The sequence below is a fragment of the Capricornis sumatraensis genome, chromosome 1 (assembly GCF_032405125.1).
Source record: "Capricornis sumatraensis isolate serow.1 chromosome 1, serow.2, whole genome shotgun sequence".
Taxonomy (NCBI): domain Eukaryota; kingdom Metazoa; phylum Chordata; class Mammalia; order Artiodactyla; family Bovidae; genus Capricornis; species Capricornis sumatraensis.
The window spans coordinates 238,941,656-238,967,249 of NC_091069.1; the positions used below are offsets into that span (position 1 = coordinate 238,941,656).

General features: G+C 40.5%; 1 protein-coding gene across 2 annotated transcripts in view; it reads right to left on the reverse strand.

Annotated features, from left to right (window-relative positions):
* Positions 1-25,594, reverse strand: part of PCCB (propionyl-CoA carboxylase subunit beta) — a 97,995-nt gene that overhangs the window by 44,735 nt on the left and 27,666 nt on the right. For both annotated transcript variants that reach the window (XM_068972272.1, XM_068972271.1), the window contains 3 exons: positions 9,327-9,435; positions 6,869-6,989; positions 5,211-5,292 (listed from right to left, as the gene is read on the reverse strand). In XM_068972272.1, the coding sequence (XP_068828373.1) occupies positions 5,211-5,292; positions 6,869-6,989; positions 9,327-9,435 (312 nt within the window). The remainder of the gene's footprint in view (positions 1-5,210; positions 5,293-6,868; positions 6,990-9,326; positions 9,436-25,594) is intronic.

The window sequence follows — 25,594 nt, forward strand, 5'->3', positions numbered from 1 at the left end:
ATTGAAGTCTTTCATTCTCATTTTTGGTTTTCTAATTTTAGCTTTATATAGATAAACTACTTGTATCTGAATGAACAAGGTTGGCAGTTTGGATGGTGAACAAGATTCCCAGTTCAAGAGCACCCTCTTCTGTCAGTATAACAAAGTGCCATTTAGTTAATGGGTGTCTGGATATTAGAGTGGTAGAGAAAGGGGTATTACGACCTTCAAATTTTTTTTATCTTGCAAACACATAAATTTATCTCTTTCTTCATTGTTCCCTCATTTCATAATTTCCAAAGGTGCCTCAATAACCTCAGATATGCAGATGATACCACCCTTATGGCAGAAAGTGAAGAAGAACTAAAGAGCTTCTTGATGAAAGTGAAAGAGGAGAGTGAAAAAGCTGGCTTAAAGCTCAACATTCAGAAAACGAAGATCATGGCATCCAGTCCCATCACTTCATGGCAAATAGACAGAGAAACAGTGGAAACAGTGGCTGACTTTATTTTGGGGGGCTCCAAAATCACTGTAGATGGTGATTGCAGCCGTGAAATTAAAAGATGCTTACTCCTCGGAAGGAAAGTTATGACCAACCGAGATAGCATATTAAAAAGCAGAGACATTACTTTGTCAACAAAGATCCGTCTAGTCAAGGCTACAGTTTTTCCAGTAGTAATATATGGATGTGAGAGCTGGACTATGAAGAAAGCTGAGTGCCGAAGCATTGATGCTTTTGAACTGTGATGTTGGAGAAGACTCTTGAGAGTCCCTTGGACTGCAAGGAGATCCAACTAATCCATTCTAAAGGAGATCAGTCCTGGGTGTTCACTGGAAGGACTGATGTTGAAGCTGAAACTCCAATACTTTGGCCACCTGATGCAAAGAGCTGACTCATTTGAAAAGACCCTGATGCTGGGAAAGATTGAGGGAGGAGGAGAAGGGGACAACAGAGGATGAGATGGTTGGATGGCATCACCGACTAAAGGAGGCCTGGTGTGCTGCGGTTCATGGGGTCGCAAAGAGTCAGACACGACTGAGCGACTGAACTGAACTGAAAGGTGCCTCTCTCTTCCTTTAAATCTTTTCTTCCCAAGAAGGAATACCCTTCCACGACTGCTTTCTTGATTCTTATGCATGTTTAAATCTCCCCTCTGAAGTAACTCTTCTAAACTAACAGGACTCTTTTCCAATATTTTCACTCTTACAGTGAACTTTCTGAGTGGTTTCTTCTGAATTCCTTTCTCCTTCTGAGCAACATCTTGACACTTCTTCTCGCTCTCCACAGAGACTTATAGCCAAAACTCAAGAAATAATCCAACTAGAAAGTGGTATTTATTGTTCCACTCATTTTTATATTAAATTTATGGTTTCCTGTCTTCCAGTTACAATAAATGCATGGAATTGGTAGGTTTTTTTTTTTTTCTTATTGACCTACATACAGTTTTTCAAGGATGTGTACAGTTTTGGATTTAGAAGACCATAACTACCCAGAAATACCACCTTCTCTCCTGCCCTTTTTTCTTAAAAAAAAAAAGAATTTTTTTTAAGACTTTTGTTCTCTGGCCAAATTCCATTACTGGCCAAATATCCATTCTGATCCAATGGATACAGTCACAAAAACATACTGATACACAGAGATGTTTTCTGCATCACTACTGTAAAAGCAAAAACTATAAAAGATTAAACTGTCCATCAGTACAGTGATCCTTAAATAATGTTCCATCCATACAATGGAATAATATACAGCCATCACAATGAATAAGGTAAATTTGTATGTCATGATTGGGAAAGAAAGTGAAAAACAGCAAGGTGTGCAAGTGTCTATAATAATTTTTTTCAGTTAAAAGTAAATATATTGACCCATATTTGACATATAATTTGTTTTCTGAAAAGATACACAAGAAACTTAATAGTAGTCACCTCTGAGAAAGACTGATAAGGAGAGAAATGTTTTGCATTTCCCCTTACATGTTTCTATACTATATTTTCTCCTTTGTACATATTATTTACTTTTATTTTGAAAGGATTAAGAGAGTGTAGCCTCCTAAGTATCCACCAAAAATCCAGCTTCCATTTCTACCACTGTAACAGAAACGATGGCCAAATGGCCCTATTTCCTAACCTCCCCTGCAGTTGGATGTGGCTATATCAAAATTAAAGAAAATATATTAAACTTCCGGTTCAAAAATCTGAGAAGGGGAAAAAAATGATTAAATGAAAGGAGAAAAGGAGTTAATACAAAAGCAAAAAATAGCCTTAAAAAAGAAAAGACTCTGAAAGTTGACCCTTCAAAATACGTCAATGAAATATTTCAACTTCTAGGTAACTATCAAGAAAATACAGAATACAAAATGTCAGAAGACAAAACCACTGAAACAGATTTTGCTGATCTGAAACTATATAACCCTACATAACCCTATGCAGGTAAAATTAAAAATCTGGACAAAATAGGTGAGTCACAGAAAAAAATTTATATACTTTGCCAAAAATTTATATACTTTACCCCAGCAAAGATAAAGTTTAGAGACATTACTATTAAAGAGCAGAGGATGTTATCAAAAAGCCACTCCTCCATCAAAAAATAATAATAATAAAGCACTAGGCACTGACAATTTTACAAGAACTTCTCCCACATTTTTAAAGAGGAGAAAATCCCAATGCTATTCCAGTTGTTCAGTCCATAGAAAAAGAAAGAAAACTTGCACATTCTTATTATAGCACTTTATGAACTGAACTGTGTACCGCCTCCTTCCAAATTCATATGTTGAAACCTAACACCCAGTGTGATTATACTTGGAGACGGGACCTTTAAGGAGATAAAGTAAACAAGGTCATAAAGATTCAGGCCCTAGTCTGAAAGGACTGGTGTCCTTTCAAGGGGAAGAACACTTGGGCAGTGTCCACTCAAGCTCCATGATGCACGACTGTGACGTGGTGCTTCCACTCTCAGTATGGACTCAGAGACGCGAAAGTTTTGTTTTTTGCCAAAATCACATAACAGAATGATTGTATCAGAACTATTTGCAATAGCCTCAAACCAGAATTATCCAATGCCCATCAACAGTAGATAAACTGTGGTCAGTTCATACAAAAGATGAAGAACCATGGGAACAATACACAATGCAACAATGCAGACGAATTTCAATTGTCAAGTTGAAGCAAAGCAGCCAGACAGGTAAGACCACACACTATGTGACTCCATTCCTATAATATACCAAACCAAGAAAAATTAAACTGTGCTATTAAAAGTCAGGATGGTGGTTTCCCTTAAAGGTTTAGGGGGAAACAGTGCCTGGAAGAGAACACCAGGGAGGCTTCTCTGTTTCTCTATGTGATGCATTTGAGCTGCTCTACATAATTTTGCTTTGTTTTTAGGAAGACTTGTAATTGTTAAAAATAATAATAATAGTAATGGTTACCCCTGTAACTATACCTATTTAATGCTCTTGGTCCCCTGGAGTTAGCAACTGGAGAAGTCATCAGGAGGGCTGACATTCAACAGAGGGACAAAACCAGAAGCCAGGTTCCAGACAGGAATAAAGGAAGAAGAGACATGAGGAGATGGAGGAAAAAGGGAGAAAAGACTGTGGACAGCAGTTAAGCAGAAATACAGGTAAAGAGGGGCATGTTTTAGCAGACAAGAAGTTCATACATGTTCAAACACACTGATTGCCCAGAGGAAGGAGTTGTGAGAGGGAAAAGTTAAACCAGGAAAGAAAGCAAGAGGCCAGATAGACAGGGATAGAGCAAGGAGCCCCGGTGAAGGCACCTCATTGCCTGAGCCTGGAGAGATATGATGTGGGGGGTTGGGAGGGGGATGGTGGGGGGGAGAAATGGCACCTATGGGGGGGCTTGAGGAACCTGATGCTCTTAATTTTCTCCATAAAGGAAATGCCAATGTCATGTGATTCAAGTGCAGAGTAGACAAGGAAGTTAGGGTTTGGATCAGGAAGAGTGAAGAAGATAAGACCAGGGGCTGAGGGGAGGTTCACAACACATATTCAAGCCAGGGGCCAGAGAGGCACACCGAGGGCCCAGCTCAGGCTGGAGCAAGGCTCCAGGGCTTCCCCCCAGCAGGCTAGCAACACGGGTGGATGGGCAGATGACTGCAGCCTTGAACCAGGGATGGTGCTCCATAGGATCAAAGGAGAATAGGGGCACTGACAACAAAGACCCATTTTACCTTATTCACTGTAATTCTGGACCTAAAATTACCCATGCTGGGTATGCTTTTACTCTCTGAATCTCTTACCCAGAGGTGAGGTCGCCAAGGTAGGATTTTGTCCATCACAGTGTCACTAAGAACAGGGCCTGGCTACTAATATCTGGCACAATGGCAGAGTCCAAGCTGGACCAGGAAGGAAGTGTCCAGAAGGCATGGAGGGCTCCAGAAGAAAGGGACAGAGACAGTGAGAGACGGACAGGACAACTGTGAGGTGCAGAGACTAGTGAAGGCCAAGGTCAGAGGAGGGCATGCTGGAGGAAGGGGGCTCACACGGTGCTCAGCAGGCAATGATCCTGGCAACAAGGATCAGCTGCTGACTCACGCTGGCTTCCCACAGCACAGGGGAGAAGGAACAGGTTCCTGGGGGAGCCAGGGCCTTAGGAGAGGCTGACCCCACAGAGCTGCCTGGGCTAAATTAAGCAAGAAGAGCTGAGAGCTCAGAGCACATAGGGAAGCAGGAGGGAGACAATGGCCAGGGACAGGCGCCTCCAGTTCACTCCAACACCGTCCTCTTCACTTAATGAGCCAGGAACCCACTACACCAAGAAAAAGGTACAAAAGACTCCTGTGCTCCTCAGACCTACACACATATCCCTCAACTCTGGCACGGGATGCCTCGTGAACTCTCCTTTCTCTAGAGAAACAAAACATCCTCTGAGCATGAGACCCCAAACAGCAGTGTGTGAAGAGTCAACCCACCTCAGCTCCAGGCTCTGGACACAGGGCCCCTTCTCCATGGGCCACAGAGTGCCAGCTCAGGACCTCTGGGCTCTGCTGGCCCAAATGCTGCCCCTCCCTCAGGTCCATCTGAGCCAGTAGGGTGGCCACAGCCGCTGACTCTTCCCACAACATGTTCCTCAGTGCCCTGGTTCTGTGCCACCCCATGCCCTGTCTGTGGTGCCTGCTATGAAGGCGTGTGGGTCCTGCACTTCCTCACTGAGCCAAAGCACAAGGACATGCACACTGCCAAGCCAGCAGACAGACAAACAGGTGTGGGACTCACAGCGTGTATGATGTCCACCATGTTGTAGGCTTTGGTAGATTCCAAAGGGACAACTGTGTCAAGCTCAGGAACCAGACGGTCACTTTGGGTAGAAAAAGAAGTAGATTTAATCAACATGGAAGAGCCAGTTGCCTTCTGCAGGTGGTGGGGGATAGGAGAGGGAAATGGGGGAGACAAGAGTTTAGGGGCTGGACTGATTCTGTTCCTGCTGGGCTTGCAAAGCAGTCCTCAAAGATACATTCCTATGTTACCATCACATTAAAATGAACCTGAGCTTGATATTAACCCAGAAGATCTTCCCATTTTCATTTAGAGGGAAAAAATGAGCTTATTCCCCTGAATGTGGTGATGCCTTCATTTATCCTCTGAACACTTCCTAGATTCCAGGGACTGTACAGGGCACTAAAGACGTGTCGTGAACAAGACAACGCCCATCCAATTTTGTCTTGTGGGAACAAGACAATTCCCACACTGGGGTTTTGGGCATCACCCCACTCAGTAACAAAGGCCTCCCTACTGTTCATTAGCTGTTTACTCAGACACATACAGCTTCCCTAGGACTGAATAGAAAGCAGCCATGTCTGGGCCAAAGCAGGCTATTCAGACATGTGTAGGCCCTTGGTCCATAACACCTTCAAAGATGTCCTAAACTTTTCAAGAACCCCCAAACAGTGCAGAGGCTCAGAAAAGGAGGCTGTGCCCATTGCTCTGGGCCTTATGACCACTCTCCCTTTCATGACCACACACAGTGGGCCACTGGTTGGGTCCCCTGAGGAGTAAGGCAGGCAGACAGGGAGGGGTCCTGGGGACATGACTCTGGCCCAGACACAGCCCAAAAGGTGGGAGCCCAGGTCCACCCACAGGGGAGGGTCTGAAAATGGCTCCTTCTCAAGGGACACAATTTCAAATCCTTCTGCAGAAGTCGTGTAAGCCAAGTGAGTGCTTCAAAATCACAGAGGAAATAAAGCGGAGAAGAAAGCCGCCAGAGGTCTGGAGCAGTGGTTCCCCAGCTGGGCGTCTGGTTCACTCTGTGGAGTGTCCCCACATCAGACAGTGGCCCAAATGAGCAAGAAGGAAAGTGAAGAAGGTCTTCACAGGGAGGCCAGCAACACGGCCTTCCCCAGGGCTGCTCTAGCTTCTGGCCACAAGCAAGTGTGCATAAGCACATTTCCTAAAGGGCACGCTGTCTGTATCAGTTCACACTGATTTACTTCATGTTAATACAAACAAAATCTATCTCAATTCTGAACAAATTAAGACTGCCAGAAATAATATCTTGGGGCCCCATTTGTTTTAATCCCAAGCTACTTGTCAGGTATTACAGAGAGGAAAAAGGAAAATAAAAATAAAATCTTCTGTGACTTCACTGGCAGACCAGTGGTTAAGACACCACAATTCCACTGGAGGGAGGACAGGTTGGATCCCTGGCTGGGGAACTAACATCTCGCATGCCACACAGCATGGCCAAAAATAAATTTAAAAAGAAAAAAATTTTAACAAATAAATGATATCTTTCTTGGCTTGTGTACCCAGACATGCCACCACCACGCCTACACCTGACTCCACTCCACAATCTACTCCCAGCTGCCCACCAGGGCACATCCTGGAGATCTAGCCAGAGCAGGGGGGCCAGAGAAGGACCCCAACCTGCAACTCACCTGGGGTCATGGCACTCAAGGACAGGAGCTGGGTCCTGATTGCTGAGAGGCAGGTAGTTGAAGAACTCCCGGAGATTACATAAAGCATCAACATCATTCTCAAATGCCCTGTGGGCCACGCCTGAGAAGACAGGGAGGATGTGATGAGCCAGGGCACCTTTCAGCCCAGAGATGCAGCTTCATGCCCACCTGCCCCTTCTAGGGCAGGCTGGCTGATAGCCCTGTTGCTGCCCACCTCCACTGAGGATGGCATCCCACCACACATCTTCAGGCTGATCCTCTGTTTATGCAGCCCGTTTCTTCTGCTCCAAATCTACACCCCTACAGGGGTCACTCATTATACAAGTTTTTGCCCTACTATCACCTAGTCACTGGAGTTTCCCCTGGCCCCTCTCCCAAACACAGCCCATTATGTGAATAATATCTCAATAAAGCTATTACTAAAAAATAAATATATATATGTGTGCATAAACAGCATCTTTTGGGTCTTACTCTAAGACTACAGAGCTGAGTGCACCAGACACAGCTCAAGAGCCTAAGATTCAGGATACCAAATGATGCTTTTAAAGCTAAAATTATGTTATAGAAGAAAATATAATGTCACAAACATTCATTACATTAAGCTGTCAAATGAAAAAACAGGCCACAAAGGAACATTATACACCTGTGTTTGAGTATGCAGCTGTATATTCACATCCATCTGCACAAAAAGACTGCAGGGTATAACCAAAAAGTGAATGGTGTTTATCTTTGGGTAATAAAATTCCTAGTGACTTTTATTCCTATAGTTTCTAAGTCGTCTACCACAAACATGTAATACTATTGCAGTCAGGAAAAAAATTGCATATTTCATCAAATCTAAGACTCCATCAAGACTCAACATTATTTAGGGTGGGATGGATTGTGAGGTTGGAACTGACATATAGACACTACTATATATAAAATAGATAAGCAGTGAGAACCTACTACATAGCACAGGGAACTCTACTCAGTGCTCGGTGGTGACTTAAATGGGAAGGAAATCCAAAACGGAGGGGATGTATATATACATATAGCAGACTCACTCTGTTGTACAGCAGGAATGAATGCATTATAAAACTATACTCTAATTAAATAAATACATACATTTTTGAAAATACCATGGTTAATTTCCAATCATGGTATTAATTTAAGAACTTCTGCACTGTGACCTATAAATCTACAATAAAGTTAAGACTACAAACAAAGGGGGAAAAAAAGTCGCAACATGATTTTATATTCCAGTAAGAAAAAAACTGCTGTCAATTGAGCCCTGAGATAGGAATGTGACAAGCTGTGGGTCAGCAGTGAGAAGTGTGCTGGCTAGAGAGCTGAAAGGACCTGAGAGGTGAGAGAAAGGGGTGTGTCAAGGTGACCCCCACCCAAGATAGGGGAGGAACAACTTCTGTGGGTGGGGGGAATCAAGAGATCTGACTTTTATTTTTTAAGCAAATTTCATCAAATGTTAAGACCTCACGGACATTAAGACATACTTCGACTATATGTACACTAAGAAAGAAATGCTGCAATCAAACAAGGACCCAATGCCTTAAGCACAATACAGCGAGGCGCACAGATCATCCACCAGCCTCCCCATGCTCTGAAATCTCTCAAAGAGGCAATTTCTCCCATCTTCAGTTACACTGCTTGCTGCGTGGTACGCAATACTTTCACAACTTGAGGTCTTTTGCCAAGGAATTATGGAATTCCAATCATTATTTCAACAACTGTCTTCTCTAATACCAGATTCCTGCTCTGCTCCCAATTACATGCCTCTGTGTATAAACAGCATCTTTCAACGGTGAAAGCAAAGGATAATCTTCCATATGTGACACTTAACCTTGAGGAGGTGAAAAGCTATGACCCAGCTCGTGAGCACACAGGTCTTGACCATGTGCTCAGTGGCCAATGGTGACCAGTAAGATGCCACTGACTCTTAAAACATAACCCAACTTTGGAGTAAAAGAAGCCCCACACCAAGGGACTTCCCTGGTGTGGTCCAGGGGCTAAGACTCCCCACTTCCAATGCAGAAGGCCTGGATTCAATCCCTGATCAGGGAACTAGATCCCACACGCCACAACTAAAGATCTTGCTTGCCTCAACTAAGACTCAGCACAGCCAAATAATTATTTTCTTTTTAAAAAGTCACATCAAAGTGCAATTTTAAGTTCAACTATACTCACATGAATCACAGTTCTTACAGCCATCATTCTAGTTAGTTCAACATTTTCAAAGACTACAAAAGCATTAGAAGTACCCCGTTAGTTAACGAGTTTGAGCTATAAATCCACATTTATTACTATCTGTAGATAATACATCACACTATACTTTATTCAAATAAGCTCTGTCGATGAAGTGACATTTGTACCAGACTGTCAGCTCTAGCAACGCCTCCTCTCCATGTCTGACAATGATGAGATGAGCCTCAAGGCTCCTCACCTGACATGGTGGTGTGGGTCCTGGCGCCCCCAAGTTCCTCCTGAGTAACGTCCTCATTGGTGACAGACTTCACAACGTCAGGGCCAGTGATGAATAAATAGGAGGTGTCCTGAAACCAGAAAATCCAGAAAGTTCAATCTCAGAGAAGGTGGTGACATGGTGGCAGAGCCAGGTTAGGATACAGCTCACAGATGCCTAAAGTAAAGACCCATGTTTTCCCTGCCTTGCCATCAAAAAATCTTCGTGGCCTGGTTCTCTCTCAGCAAAATGACCTGCAGTGTAGCGAACATTTCAGGGTCATTCATCTGTAGGGCCACACCCTAACAAGTGGCCTGATGCAGACCTTGCTATGCACTAAGGACTTTTCTAAGCACTTCAGCAGACTGTGTCATTAAAGCCTAGGTACTATTATCACCTTATTTATAGATGAAGAAAGGCACTGGTCTGCAGCTTGCCTAAAATGAACCAGTCACTTTAAGTGAAGCCATCTGGAGATAATGATAATAATCAATGTTTGGTGTTCTGAGAGACTGATATGCTTTGATTTCTAGTTTCTAACTTAAAGATAATAAAGACATATTTAAAATATTTAACCAGAATAGGGGATACAGTGAAATGTAAGTCTACATGCCAGCCCTTATTTCCAGGCCTCCAATTTCCATCCCCCAAGGCAACCGCTGTCAGTTTCTCTGACATCCATGCATATGGGAGCATTTATATATTTTTTCCTTCTTATTTTCTCTCCAGCACAGTGCACCACACACTGTTCTGGAACTTCCTGATGATCACTCCACATCAGGATAGTAAAATATGTATCACATATTTACTGATGTCACCTACTGATGGTCTTTTAGATTGTTTCCAGAGTTTTGCTATAGCAAGCAATCTTTCAATAAATATCTTACTACAATTATCTGTCAACTCACTGTTCATGTTCTTTGCCTATTTTCTTACTGGATAGATGTTTTTATATAAAGGACTTTAGTCCTTAGATTATTACCTGTGTGTATCAATCTTTATTTTATGGCTCCGTGGTTTGGAATCTTACTAGAATGGCCTAGCTAGAAAGGTCTATCTTCTTCACTCTACACATGGACTCAAACACATGTTCATAAGAGCATGACTCATAACAGCCAAAAATTAGTAACAGCCCAATGCCATCAAGTGAATCTCAAAATAATTATCCTAAGTGAATGAATGCTTTTGAACTGTGGTGTTGGAGAAGACTCTTGAGAGTTCCTTGGACTGCAAGGAGATCCAACTAATCCATTCTAAAGGAGATCAGTCCTGGGTGTTCTTTGGAAGGATTAATGCTGAAGCTAAAACTCCAATACTTTGGCCACCTCATGCGAAGAGTTGACTCATTGGAAAAGACTCTGATGCTGGGAGGGATTAGGGGCAGGAGGAGAAGGGGACAACAGAGGATGAGATGTCTGGATGGCATCACTGACTCGATGGACATGAATTTGGGTGAACTCTGGGAGTTGGTGACGGACAGGGAGGCCTGGCATGCTGCAATTCAAGGGGTCGCAAAGAGTCAGACACGACTGAGCAACTGAACTGAACTGAAGTGAATGAAACCAGCCCCATGGCACAAAACAAACAAAAAGAGAGTACATAGTGGACGTCCCTAGTGGTCCAGTGGTTAAGAGTCCACCTGCCAATGCAAGGGACATAGGTTCAATCCTGGAAGATCAGTCCTGCAACTAAGGCCACGCATCACAACTACTGAAACCCACGTGCATAGAACTCATGCTCTGCAACAAGAGAAGCCACCACAATAAGAAGCATACACCCACAACTAGAATAGGCCCTGCTTGTCACAACTAGAGAAAGCTCACGCACAGCAACAAAGACTCAGTGGAGTCAAATATAAAATAAAATAAAATAAAATTTTAGAAAACTGTGAATAAAAAAAAGTACATACTTTTTGTATATATTTTGTACACACAAAATGTTATTTTGTAAAATGTCATTTTGTATGATTCTGTTTATATCAACATAATATTCTAGAAATGCAAATTAATCTAGTGTGATAAAAGTCGATGAACCTGAGGACAGGGCTGGGAGGTAGGAAAGAATGAATTACAATGATACATGAAGAAACTTTGGGAAGTAATGGCTGTGTTCATTATCTTAATTGTGGTCATAACTTCATGGCTATAAACATGCATCAAAAAACTCTTAATTACACAACTTAAATGTGTATAGTTCACCATATATCGATTATATCTCAAAGTTGTAAAATATGTGGAAATGCAAAGGGTCAAGAATATCCCATATCCATACGACTTAGAGAAAATAAGGGGAACAACTTGCTGTACCAGATATTAGCATTTGTTATAAAGCCATTGTTATTGATAGTATCATACTGACTGCCATAGAGATAAGCAAACAGATTGAGAAAGCGCAGTAAACACTCTTGATATGTGGACACTTGATTCGTGACATAAATGACATTACAGAGCAGGAAACAACGTTCTTTTCAATATAAGGCTAGATGTCAACTAGGTTCCTGTATTGGAAAAAAATTTCTTTAATAAATCAAACTAGCCTCTATGTGTAAAAGCCACTCCAATTTTAGATGAATATATAAAACACAAAATAAAAAAGCCTTTAGAAAACAGAAAGTATCTTCATGACTTCAGGGTTGGAAAAGCTTCAAGAACTTAAACACACTATCCATAAGGTATTCATTTGACACTGGTTCTCCTATAAAAAGGGTACAGAAGCCAGCTTACAGGGAAGGACGATTTGAGCATCAAAATAATGATAGTGATGGATTATAAACCACTCAGTAAAATCTGAAATCCATGAACCTATATTAAGTCAATGAAATGAACAAATGCCCAAGAAATGCAGGGCTCTTCCTTAAAGTAGAATGCCAATTAATATGAAGCAAGTGGTGGAGCTAGAAAATAACCACCTTGTAAAGACTGGTTTGGACAGGAATAATCGATAGATAATCAAGGAGCAAAAGTATAACGTGGAACAGTTATATGGCCTCAAAGCATCTTTCCAGTGAGAATCAGCTACAAAGGAAAAACAGTAACTACACAGTGGCGAAACCAGACAACACCAAAACAATGATCAAATTAATATCATCAATGAAGGGCAGATGGCCACCACTTGCCTCCAGCTGTGATCATCTAAGCAATACAATATCACTAATGTAGCAGACAGACTGGGATATCTAATCTGAATCTGATCACGAGGAAATGTCAGAACCCAAACTGAGCAACAACCTATGAAATAATTCATTCTGCAGCCTTCACTGTCATAACAAAGAATCTGAGGAACTATCACAGGGTAAAGGAAATTAATGCAATATAACAACTAAATGCAATATGTGATCCTGAAATAGATCCTGTACTAAAGAAAATGCTATAAAGGACATTTATGGGACAACTGACTGAACTGGAATCTGCTTGGTAAACAAAAGTATTACATCAGATGGACTACATGTTAGTCATATGCAAAACAAGCTTAAGAAATTTTTAAAAATTGAAATCATACAAACTATCTTGTTTGATCATAATGGAATGAAACTGGAAACTTACAAATAGATGGAAATTAAACATCACACTCTTTAAACAACCAATGAACTAAAATGAAATCAAGGGAAATTTAAAAATATCAAGAAATGAAAACATACAAAAATTTATGAGATACAGCAAAAACAGTGCTAAGAGGAGAAATTAAAGCTGTAAACACTTACACTAAGAAAGTTCTGAACCCAACTTTACCCCCTAAGGAGCTTAACAAGAAAAAGAGAACTAAACCTCAAGAGCAGAAGGAAGGAAATAAATATCAGAATTGAGATAAGTGAAAAATAGAAAAAATAGAGGGAAGAAAAAAATCAGTAAAAACCAGAAGTTGATTTTTCAAAAAGATCAACAAAATTGACAAATATTTAGTAAGATGGATAAATATTTAGCAAAAAGAGACTCAAATTACTAAAATCAGAGACGAAAGTTGGGGGACTTTCCTGGTGGTCCTGTGGTTAAGAATCCACCTGCCAATGCAGGGGACACAGGTTTGATCCCTGCCACAATTACAGAGCCCACACTCTAAAGCCCAGAAGCCACAACGACTGAGGCATGCACACCCTAGATCCTGTGCTCTTCAATAAGAGAAGCCACTGCAATTAGAAGCCTACCCATCACAACGAGAGGAGCCCCCACTCACCTCACTACAACTAAAGAAAGCCCACATACAGAAATGAATATCCAGCACTGCCCAAGACAAAAAAAAAATTTTTTAACAAAATGAAAGTAGAAACATAACTACTACTTCTACAGAAATAAAAAGATTATAAGAATCCTATGAACAATTCTATATCAAGAAATTGAATAACCTAGATGATATGGACACATTCCTAAAACATACACTCTTACTACCAAGACTGAATCATGAAAAAGTAGAAAATCTGAATAGACCTGTAACTAGTAGAGACTCAATCAGTAATCAAAAACCTCCCAAATAAAAGCTCAAGACCAAGTGGTTTCACCATTGAATTCTACCAAATATTAAGAAAGATTAAACACCAATCCCCTCAAACTCTTTCCAAAAAACTGAAGAGGAGGAAATATCTCTTAATTCATTCTGAGACCCAGCATTACCTTAATACCAAAGCAGACAAAGACACTACAAGAAAAGTACAGCTCAATATCCCATATAAACACTGACATAAAAATACTCAACAAAATACTAGCAGACCTAATCCAACAATATTTTATATGGAATTACACACCAAAATGAAGATTTTTTTCCTGAAATATAAGGATGGTTGAATACACCAATATCAATGTAATATACCACATTAACAAAAAACAAAGAAAAAAATTACATGATCATCTCAATGCAAAAAAAGCCTGACAGAATTCAACACTCTTTCATGATAAAAATATTCAGAAAACTAGAAAGAAACTACTTCAACATGATTAAGGTTATATATGGAAAACCTACAGCTAACATACTCAATGGTAAAAGATTAGAAGCTTTCCTCTAAGGACAGGTACAAGGTAAGGATGCCTGTTTTCTCATTTCTATTCAACATAGACCTAATCAAAAAAAAACAAAAAAAAAAAACAAAAAGGCATCTAAATCAGAAAGAAAGAATAAAATTATCTGTTTGCAGACAACATGGATTTTATATGCAGAAAACCCTAAAGATTACACACAAAGTTAGAATGAACAAATTAAGTTGCAGGATACAAAATTAACACATCAAAATCAGTTACATTTCTGTACACTAACAATGAAAAATCTGAAAAGGAAGTTACAAAAACAAGTTCATTTACAATAGCTTCTAAAAGAATAAAGCACTTAGGAATAATGCAAAAAGGCAAAAACAAAAAAATGAAAACTTGTACAATGAAAATTACAAAACATTTCTGAAAGAAATTAAAGAAGACATAATGGAAAAGACAGCTATTTGTGGATTGAAAGACTCAATTGTGTTATAATGTCAAAACTACCAGAAGGAATATACAGATTTAATGTCATCCTGATCAAAATCCCAATGACATTTTTGAAGAAATAGAAAAATCCATACTAAATTTGATGTGGAGCCTCAAGAGACTCTGCATGTAGTCAAACAATATATTTTTTTAATTACAAATATCCTTTATGAATATTGACATAGAAATCCTAGACAAAATATGCACAAACCAAAGGAGAACATTAAAAGGTTTATACACTATAATCAAGTGGGATTTATTCCTGGAATTTGAGAATGGGTCAACAGACCAAAATTAATCAATGTGATATGCCACCTTAATAGAATGAAGGGAAAAAAAAAAAACCCAAATCGTCCCAATTGATGCAATAAAAGAATGACAGTCAAACAATTTTTAAAATGAACTAAGTTGGAGATCTCACACTTTCTGACTTCAAAACCTACTACAAAGCTATAAAAATCAAAACAGTGTGGAACTGGCATAACAGCAGACATACAGACCAATGGAACAGAATAATTAGCCCAGAAATAAACCCTTCCATACTTGGTCAAGTGGTTTTGAACAACGATCCTTAGACCATTCAATGGAGAAAGAACAGTCTTTCCAACAAATGGTGCTGGAATCCAGCATTATGCTGGAATCCTGGGCATATATTCAGAGAAAACTCTAATTCAGAAAAAATACACGCACTACAGTATTTATAATAGCACTATTAACAACAGCCAAGACATGGAAGCAACCTAAATGTCCATCAAGAGATGACTGGATAAAGAAGATGTACTAAATATATACAATAAAATACTGCCGCTGCTACTGCTGCTAAGTCGCTTCAGTCATGTCCGACTCTGTGCGACCCCATAGACGGCAACCTCAGCCATAAAAAAGAATGAAAGACATCCCTGGTGATACAGTGATTAAGACTCCATGCTTCCACTGCAAAAGGCACAGGTTCAATCCCTGATGGAGAACTAAGATCCCACATTCTACTTAGTATGGCCAAAATTTGTTTTACTAAAAATAAATAATAAATAAAAGAATAAAATAATTGCCATTTGCAGCAACATGGATGGATGTAGACATTATCATACAAAGTGAACCAAAGAAAATGAAAGGCAGTTTCTCAGTCGTGTCTGACTGTTTGCAACCCCATGAACTGTAGCCTGCCACTCTCCTCTGTCATTACAATACTCAAGAAAGAATACTGGAGTGGGTTGACATTCCCTTTTCCAGGGGATCTTCCCAACCCAGGAATCAAACCTGGGTCTCCTACAATGCAGGCAGATTCTTTACCATCTGAGTCACCAGGGACTAAGAGAAAGACAAATATCATAGGATATTACTTATACGTGGAATCTAAAATATGATACAAATGAACTTATTTACAAAACAGAAACAGACCCCTAGATATAAAAAACAAGTCTATGGTTACCAAAGGGGAAGGAGTAGGGAGAGGAAAAAATTTGGAGTTTGGGACTGACAGATACACACTACTACATATAAAATAGGACAGCAAGGACCTACTGTAGAGCACAGGAAAGTAAATTCAATATCCTGTAATAAACTATAATGAAAAAAAATACTGCTGGGAAAACTAGGTCAGTCAGTCAGTCAGTTCAGTCACTCAGTCATGTCCAACTCTGCGACCCCATGAATCACAGCACGCCAGGCCTCCCTGTCCATCACCAACTCCCAAAATTCACTCAAACTCACGTCCATAGAGTCGGTGATGCCATCCAGCCATCTCATCCTCTGTCGTCCCCTTCTCCTCCTGCCCCCAATCCCTCCCAGCATCAGGGTCTTTTCCAATGAGTCAACTCTTCGCATGAGGTGGCCAAAGTATTGGAGTTTCAGCTTTAGCATCAGTCCTTCCAACGAACACCCAGGACTGATCTCCTTTAGGATGGAGCGGTTGGATCTCCTTGCAGTCCAAGGGACTCTCAAGCGTGTTCTACAACACCATAGTTCAAAAGCATCAGTTCTTCGATGCTCAGCTTTCTTCACCGTCCAACTCTCACATCCATACAAGACCACTGGAAAAACCATAGTCTTGACTAGACGGACCTTTGTTGGCAAAGTAATGTCTCTGTTTCTTAATATGCTATCTAGGTAATGATAACTCTGTATGCGAGACAGCAAAGAGACACAGATGTATAGAACAGTCTTTTGGACTCTGTGGGAGAGGGAGAGGGTGGGATGATTTGGGAGAATGGCATTGAAACGTGTATAATATCATATGTGAAATGAATCACCAGCCCAGGTTCGATGCGTGGTACAGGATGCTTGGGGCTGGTGCACTGGGATGACCCAGAGGGATGGTATGGGGAGGGAATTGGGAGGGGGGTTCAAGATGGGGAACACATGTACACCTGTGACAGATTCATGTTGATGTATAGCAAAACCAATACAATATTGCAAAGTAATTAGCCTCCAATTAAAATAAATAAATTTATATTAAAAAAACCTGATTAGATAGAAATTGAAAAAAATTAATATGCTACCTAGGTTGGTCATAACTTTCCTTCATACAAAAACATGAAATTGGACCTTATGTAATACCATGTACAAAAATTAACTCAAAAGGACCAAACATAAGAGCTAAAACTATACAACTTAGAAAAGAAAAAGGGGAAACTCTTGTGACATTGGATTTGGCAAGATTTCTCAGGTATGACAACAAAAGCAGAGATAACAAAAGTACACAGACTTCATCAAAATTAAAATCTTTTGTGCAAAAAACACTAACAGAATATAAAAGGAGCCCACAGAATGGGAGGAAATATTTTCAAAGATGTATCTGTTAAACTGTAATATCAGAATATGTAAAGAACTTCTACAACTCAACAACAACAAAAGCAATCCAATCGAGAAGACATAGACATCTCCAGAAAAAGATATGTGAAAGTGAAAGTGTCAGTTGCTCAGTCATTCCCAACTCTTTGCGACCCCATGAACTGCAGCCCAAAAGGCCCCTCTGCCATGAGATTTGCCATTTGGCAAATGGCTTGCCATTTCCTTCTCCAGGGGATCTTTCCAACCCAGGGATCAAACCCATGTCTCCTGCACTGCAGGCATGTTCTTCACCAAATGAGCTATCAGGGAAGCCCCTAACCAATGGCAAATAATATGAAAAGAGGCTCAACATTACTAATTATCTTAGGAAATATAAATGAAAACTACAATGAGATACCACTTCACACAAACTAAGATAGCTATCATCAAAACAGAAAACAAGTGCCAGCAAGGATATGGAGAAGATGGAACTTTTGTGCACTGTTGGTGGGAATGTAACATGGTACAGCCACTGTGCAAAAACAGTGTAATGTTCCCTCAAAAGATTAAACGGAATTACCATTGTGTTGAAAAGGCAAAAAGATAGGACACTGAAAGATGAACTCCCCAGGTCGATAGGTGCCCAGTATGCTACTGGAGATCAGTGGAGAAATAACTCCAGAAAGAATGAAGAGACGAAGCCAAAACAAAAACAACATCCAGTTGTGGATGTGACTGGTGATAGAAACAAAGTCCAATGCTGTGAAAAGCAATATTGCATAGGAACCTGGAATGTTACATCCATGAATCAAGGCAAACTGAAGTGGTCAAAGAGGAGATGGCAAGAGTGAAAGTCGCATTTTAGGAATCAGCTAACTAAGATGGATCAGCTAACTAAGATGGACTGGAATGGGTGAATTTAACTCAGGTGACCATAATATCTACTACTGTGGGCAAAAATACCTTAGAAAAAATGGAGTAGCCATCATAGTCAACAAAAGAGTCCAAAATACAGTGCTTGAATACAATCTCAAAAACAACAGAATGATCTCTGTTTGTTTCCAAGGCAAACCATTGAACATCACAATAATCCGAGTCTATGCCCCAACCAGTAATGCTGAAGGAGCTGAAGTTGAACATTTCCATGAAGACGTACAAGACCTTCTAGAACTAACACCCCCCAAAATTGTCCTTTTCATTATAGGGGACTGGAATGCAAAAATAGAAAGTCAAGAAACACCTGGAGTAACAGGCAAATTTGGCCTTGGAGTACAGAATGAAGCGGGGCAAGGGCTAATAGAGTTCTGCCAAGAGAACACACTGGTCATAGCAAACACCCTCTTACAACAACACAAGAGAAGACTCTACATGTGGACATCACCAGATGATCAATACCAAAATCAGACTGATTATATTCTTTGCAGCCAAAGATGGAGACGCTCTATATAGTTAGCAAAAACAAGACCAGGGAGCTGACTGTGGCTCAGATCATGAACTCCTTATTGCCAAATTCAGACTTAGATTGAAGAAAGTAGGGAAAACCACTAAACCATTCAGGTACGACCTAAATCAAATCACTTATGATTATAATGTAGAAGTGAGAAATAGAATCAAGGGATTAGATCTGATAGACAGAGTGTGTGAAGAACTATGCACGGAGGTTCATGACATTGTACAGGAGACGGGAATCAAGACCATCCCCAAGAAAAAGAAACACAAAAACGCAAAATGGATGTCTGAGGAGGCCTTACAAATAGCTGAGAAAAGAAGGTAAAGGCAAAGGAGAAAAGGAAAGATACATCCATTTGCACGAAGAGTTCCAAAGAATAGCACAGAGAGATAAGAAAGCCTTCAGTGATTAGTGAGAAGAAACAGAGGAAAACAATAGAATGGGAAAGACTAGAGATCTCTTCAAGAAAATTAGAGATACCAAGGGAACATTTTATGCAAAGATGGGCTCAATAAAGGACAGACATGGTTTGGACCTAACAGAAGCAGGAGACATTAAGAAGAAGTGGTGGCAAGAATACACAGAGGAACTATACAAAAAAGATCTTCATGACCCAGATAATTACAATGGTATGATCACTCACCTAGAGCCAGACATCCTGGAATGCAAAGTCAAGTGGGCCTTAGGAAGCATCACTATGAACAAAACTAGTGGAGATGATGGAATTCTAGTTGAGCTATTTCAAATCCTAAAGATGATGCTGTGAAAATGCTGCACTCAATATGCCAGCAAATTTGGAAAACTAAGCAGTGGCCATAGGACTAGAAAACATCAGTTTTCACTGCAATCTCAAAGAAAGGTAATGCCAAAGAATGCTCAAACTACCATACATTTACACTCATCTCACATGCTACTAGAACAATATTCAAAATTCTTAAAGCCAGGCTTCAATAGTACATGAACCATGAACTTCCAGATGTTCAAGCTGGATTTAGAAAAGGCAGATGAACCAGAGATCAAATTGCCTACATCCATTGGATCACTGAAAAAGCAAGAGACTTCCAGAAAAACATCTAATTCAGCTTTATTGACTATGCCAAAGCCTTTGACTATGTGGATCACAATAAATTGTGCAAAATTCTTCAAGAGATGGGAATACCAGATCACTTGACCTGCCTCTTGAGAAATCTGCATGCAGGTCAGGAACTGGAACATGACTGGACATGGAACAAAAGACTGGTACCAAATAGGGAAAGGAGTACATCAAGGCTGCATATTGTCACCCTGCTTATTTAACTTATATGCAGAGTACCTCATGAGAAATGCTGGGCTGGATGAAACACAAGCTGGAATCAAGATTGCCGGGAGAAATCTCAATAACCTCAGATGTGCAGATGACAGCACCCTTATGGCAGAAAGTGAAGAAGAACTAAAGAGCCTCTTAATGAAAGTGAAAGAGGAAAGTGAAAAAGTTGGCTTAAAACTCAACATTCAGAAAACTAAGATCATGGCATCTGGTCCCATCACTTCATGGCAAATAGATGGGGAAACAGTGGAAACACTGGCTGATTTTATTTTGGGGGGCTCCAAAATCACTGCAGATGGTGACTGCAGCCATGAAATTAAAAGACGCTTACTCCTTGGAAGAAAAGTTATGACAAACCTAGACAGCATATTAAAAAGCAGAGACATTACTTTGCCAACAAAGGTCTGTCTAGTCAAAGCTATGATTTTTCCAGTAGTCATGTATGGATGTGAGAGTTGGACTATAAAGAAAGCTGAGTGCTAAAGAATTGATGCTTTTGAACTGTGGTGTTGGAGAAGACTCTTGAGAGTCCCTTGGACTGCAAGGAGATCCAACCAATCCATCCCAAAGAAAATCAGACCTGAATATTCATTGAAAGGACTAATGCTAAAGCTGAAACTCCAATACTTTGGCCATCTGATGCGAAGAACTGACTCATCTGAAAAGACCCTGATGCTAGGAAAGATTGAAGGTGGGAGGAGAAGGGGATGGCAGAGAATGAGATCGTTAGATGGCATCACCAACTCAATGGACATGAGTTTGAGTAAACTCTTTGAGTTGGTGATGGACAGGGAGGCCTGGCATGTTGCAGTCCACGGGGTCACAAAGAGTTGGACACAACTGAGTGCCTGAATCAAACTGAACCCAAGAGCTCCACTCCAAAATATACATCCAAAAGAATTGAAAACAGGGATTCAAACAGATATATATACACTGATGTTTATTACAGAATTATTCACAATAGCTAAAAGGTAGAAACAACTCACATGTTCACTGGCAAATGAATAAACAAAATATAGTAGATACAAAGGAATATAATCACTCTTATAAAGGAAGGTTGACACATGCTACCATATGCATGAGCCATGAAGACATACTAACCAAAATATGCCAGAAACAAAAAGACACATATTGTGTGAGTCCAAAAATCCTGAGATAGAAAGGGACTGGGAGTGGGGAATGAGGAACTGACATTTAATGAGTCCAGAGTTTCAACTGTGGTAGTTATGAAAAATTTCTGGTGGTAATGGTTGCAAGGAGATAAGTATATAAATGGACTGCAAGGAGATCCAACCAGTCCATTCTGAAGGAGATCAGCCCTGGGATTTCTTTGGGAGGAATGATGCTAAAGCTGAAGCTCCAGTACTTTGGCCACCTCATGCGAAGAGTTGACTCATTGGAAAAGACTCTGATGCTGGGAGGGATTGGGGGCAGGAGGAGAAGGGGACAACCCAGGGTGAGATGGCTGGATGGCATCACGGACTCGATGGAAGTGAGTCTGAGTGAACTCCGGGAGCTGGTGATGGACAGGGAGGCCTGGCGTGCTACGATTCATGGGGTCGCAAAGAGTTGGACACGACTGAGCAACTGAACTGAACTGAACTGAAGGGTACAGAAATGTAACAAATTTTTACCACATTAACCATTTCTTATGTATATTCTATAATTTTTTTTAAAGTATTATATCTGGACTTTGCTGATGGCTCAGTGGTTAAGAATCCACCTGCCAGTGCAGGAGACACTAGCTGGATCCTAGGTCAGGGAAGATCCCATGTGCCTCGAAGCAAATAACCCCACGCACCTTAACTATTGAGTCTGTGTTCTAGTGCCTGGGAGCCGCAACTACTAAGCCATGTGCCATAACTACTGAAGCCCACACACCTACAGCCCAAGCTTCACAACAAGAAAGTAGCCCCTGCAATGAGAAGCCCAAGCACCACAACAAAAAGGTAGCCCCAGCTCACTGCAACTCGAGAGAAACATGTGCAGCAGAGACCCAGCATAGTAAAAAATAAGTCAACAATTTTTTAAAAAGTATTATATCAGTGTTAAACTTCTAGAATTTAACAACTGGTTATATAAGTTCTTAAGAATTATACACTGAAACATTAAAAAGGTAAAGGGACATGATATATATATATCCCATTCTCAGTTAAGAATTCTGTACATTTGAAATTTCGAGATAAAAAGATTTCTTTTCTAATTCTGCCCAAAGGATAGCATTGAGACAGAAAACTTCACGTCACAGAGTTGGAGAAAACAGGTGCAACATAGATAGTTGATACTTATATCCAGACCATATAGAGAACTGCTAAAAACCCAGTAAGAAAAAAATGAAAACCTCAATCTTTAAAAACGGGCAAAACCAATGAACAGGCATGCCACAAAAGAAACACAGAAATCAATTCCCTGGCAGTCCAGTGGTTAGACTCCTTGCTTTTAATTCTTGGTCAGGGAACAAAGATCCCACAAGTCACACAGCATAGACAAAAAATAAATAAATAAAAGAAACACATGAAAAGGATTCAACCTCGTCAGTCATGTAAATGCAAATTAAGACAAGAAGAGACCACACCACATGTACACTGGCATTAATTAAATTACATCAATAAAAGTGCTGGCAAGGACATTAGTTCAGTTCAGTCACCCAGTCGTGTCCGACTCTTTGCGACCCCATGGACTGCAGCACGCCAGGCTTCCCTGTCCATCACCAACTCCCGGAGCTTGCTCACATTCATGTTCTTCAAGTCAGTGATGCCATCGATGCAGTCGGCAAGGACATAGAACAAGTGAAATTCTCACACACTACTAGCAGAAGTGTACCTTGCTGCAACTTCTTGGTCACAAGTGTTACCTAGAAAAGCTAAAGATATGTATATCCTATGACCTTGAGAAATTGAAACATGTATGCAGCAAGATACACGTGTAAGAATGCTTACATCAGCATGATTTGTAATGGCTATACCACTATTAAAATGAAATACTTTTACAAAGTACATGGATAAGCCTTAAAAGCACAAGTCACAGTCACACACAAAAGAATGTATATTTACTAAAGGTAAAATAGGCAGCATTACCCCACTGTTTAGTGAGACATAAATAAAATTTTAAACCAAAAAGCAAAGCAAATTTTTAAATTATCATAAAAGTTGAAATAAATACTTCTAGGCAGGATAGAGACAATAGTGATTAGGAGGGTAATGAGAGCAGGGTTCCTGGAGGGCCATTTCTTTCTTTTTTTTAATTTTTTGGCTGAGCTGAATGGCATATGGGATCATAATTCCCTGACCAGGGATCAAAACCACACCCCCTTGCAGTGGCAGCACAGAGCCTTAACCACTGAACCACCAGGGCCATTTCTCGATCTGGGTATTATATACATGAATCTGTACTTAATAATAATTGCTTTACATACTTTATGTACTTCCCTGAGTATGTACTACATTAGAAAATTTAAAGTGTTCAAAATTTGGGGGACTTCCCCAGTGGTTCAGTGGTTAAGAATCTGCCTGTCAATTCTGGGGACATGGATTCCATCCCTGCTCCAGGAAGATCCCACATGCTGAGCGGCAGCTAAGCCCATGTGCCACAACTACTGAGCCTGTGTTCTAAACCCTGTGCACAAGACAAGCCACTGCAATGAGAGGTCCACATAGTTCCTGCTTGCCCCAATTAGAGAAAGTCTCTGCACAGCAAGACCCAGTGCAGCCAAAAATAAAAATAAATAAACAAGTAAATAAATAGAGTATTTAAAAATTTTTTAAATTAACTGGGAGAGGAGGCTGAGACAGAAGCAGGAAAATCAGTTAGAAGGATTCTGCAATAACCCTCAATGGGGTGTTTGACTCAAAGTAATGGCAGTGTAAGTAATAAGACATATATGCCAATTTTATTATGCTTTAGATTATATCCTAAGGTAGAGCAAATATGATTTCTGACTGATTGAACTTGGAATTTGACAGAAAAATATGAGTCAAAATTATGCCAATGTTTTTGACCTGAGCCAGTGGAAGGCTGGTCTTGCCATTTATTGAGACGAGGAAGGCTACAGAAGAGCACTTTGGGAAAGGTTCATGAAAGATCTAAACCTATCCATTTTGAGAAACCCATTAACGTCCAGATGGAAATGTTGATAGGAAACTGAATGTTCAGTCCTGGAGTTCAGGAGACAGTTCCATCCTAAAGAAATAGGTCTGAGAGCTGTCAGCACATAGATATTTAAAGTCTTGAGATAGGATAAGATCACCAAGGGAATGAGAGAATTGCTAGAAAAAAAACAAGAGAGTGTAGTGCCCTGATGTCTCAAAGAGGAAGAAGTGGCGAGATGGGTCAAGTGCTGCTAGAAGATCAAGAAACATGAGGATTGAGAAACGTCCACTGGATTTAGTGATACAGAAATCGTTGGTGTCTTTGATAAGAGAAACTGATATTATCAATGACCCTGAATAGAATAATATCCTTTTCATCCTAAATTAAATGTCTAAGTATATTTGGCTTAGATGGTAAAGAACCTGCCTATAATGCAGGAGGCTGAGGTTTGGTCCCTGGATTGGGAAGATCCCCTGGAGAAGGGAATGACAACGCACTCCAGTATTCTTGCCTGGAGAATTCCATGGACAGAGGAGCCTGGCAAGCTACAGTCAATGGGGTCAAAAAGAATCAGACATGACTGAGCGACTAACACACACAAGTATATTTAGATTTATTTCTCAATTCTGTTCTGTTCCCTGGTCCACTTATTTACTACAGAGAAGGCAATGGCAACCCACTTCAGTACTCTTGCCTGGAAAACCCCATGGACAGAGGAGTCTGGTAGGCTGCAGTCCATGGGGTCACTAAGAGTCGGACATGACTGAGTGACTTCACTTTGACTTTTCACTTTCATGCATTGGAGAAGAAAATGGCAACCCACTCCAGTGTTCTTGCCTGGAGAATCCCAGGGACAGGGGAGCCTGGTGGGCTGCCATCTATGGGGTCGCACAGAGTCGAATACGACTGAAGCGACCTAGCAGCAGCAGCTACTTATTTACAAACTGACCAAACAGCTTTAGCTATTTTAGCTTTATAATGTATTTTCTCCCCTGGCAGCACTAGCCCTTCATTGCACTTCCTTCATGGTATGTCTATTTTTACACTGTGGTTTTCCCCCTAATATGAACTTTATATTTACCTTGTCTAGTCCTTTAAAGGAGAATCTGCTAGCATTTTTACTGTACTCTCATTAAATACATGGGAAATTTAAGATGCAGACTGGTTAAGGCTTAATGATTAGTTGTGGAGG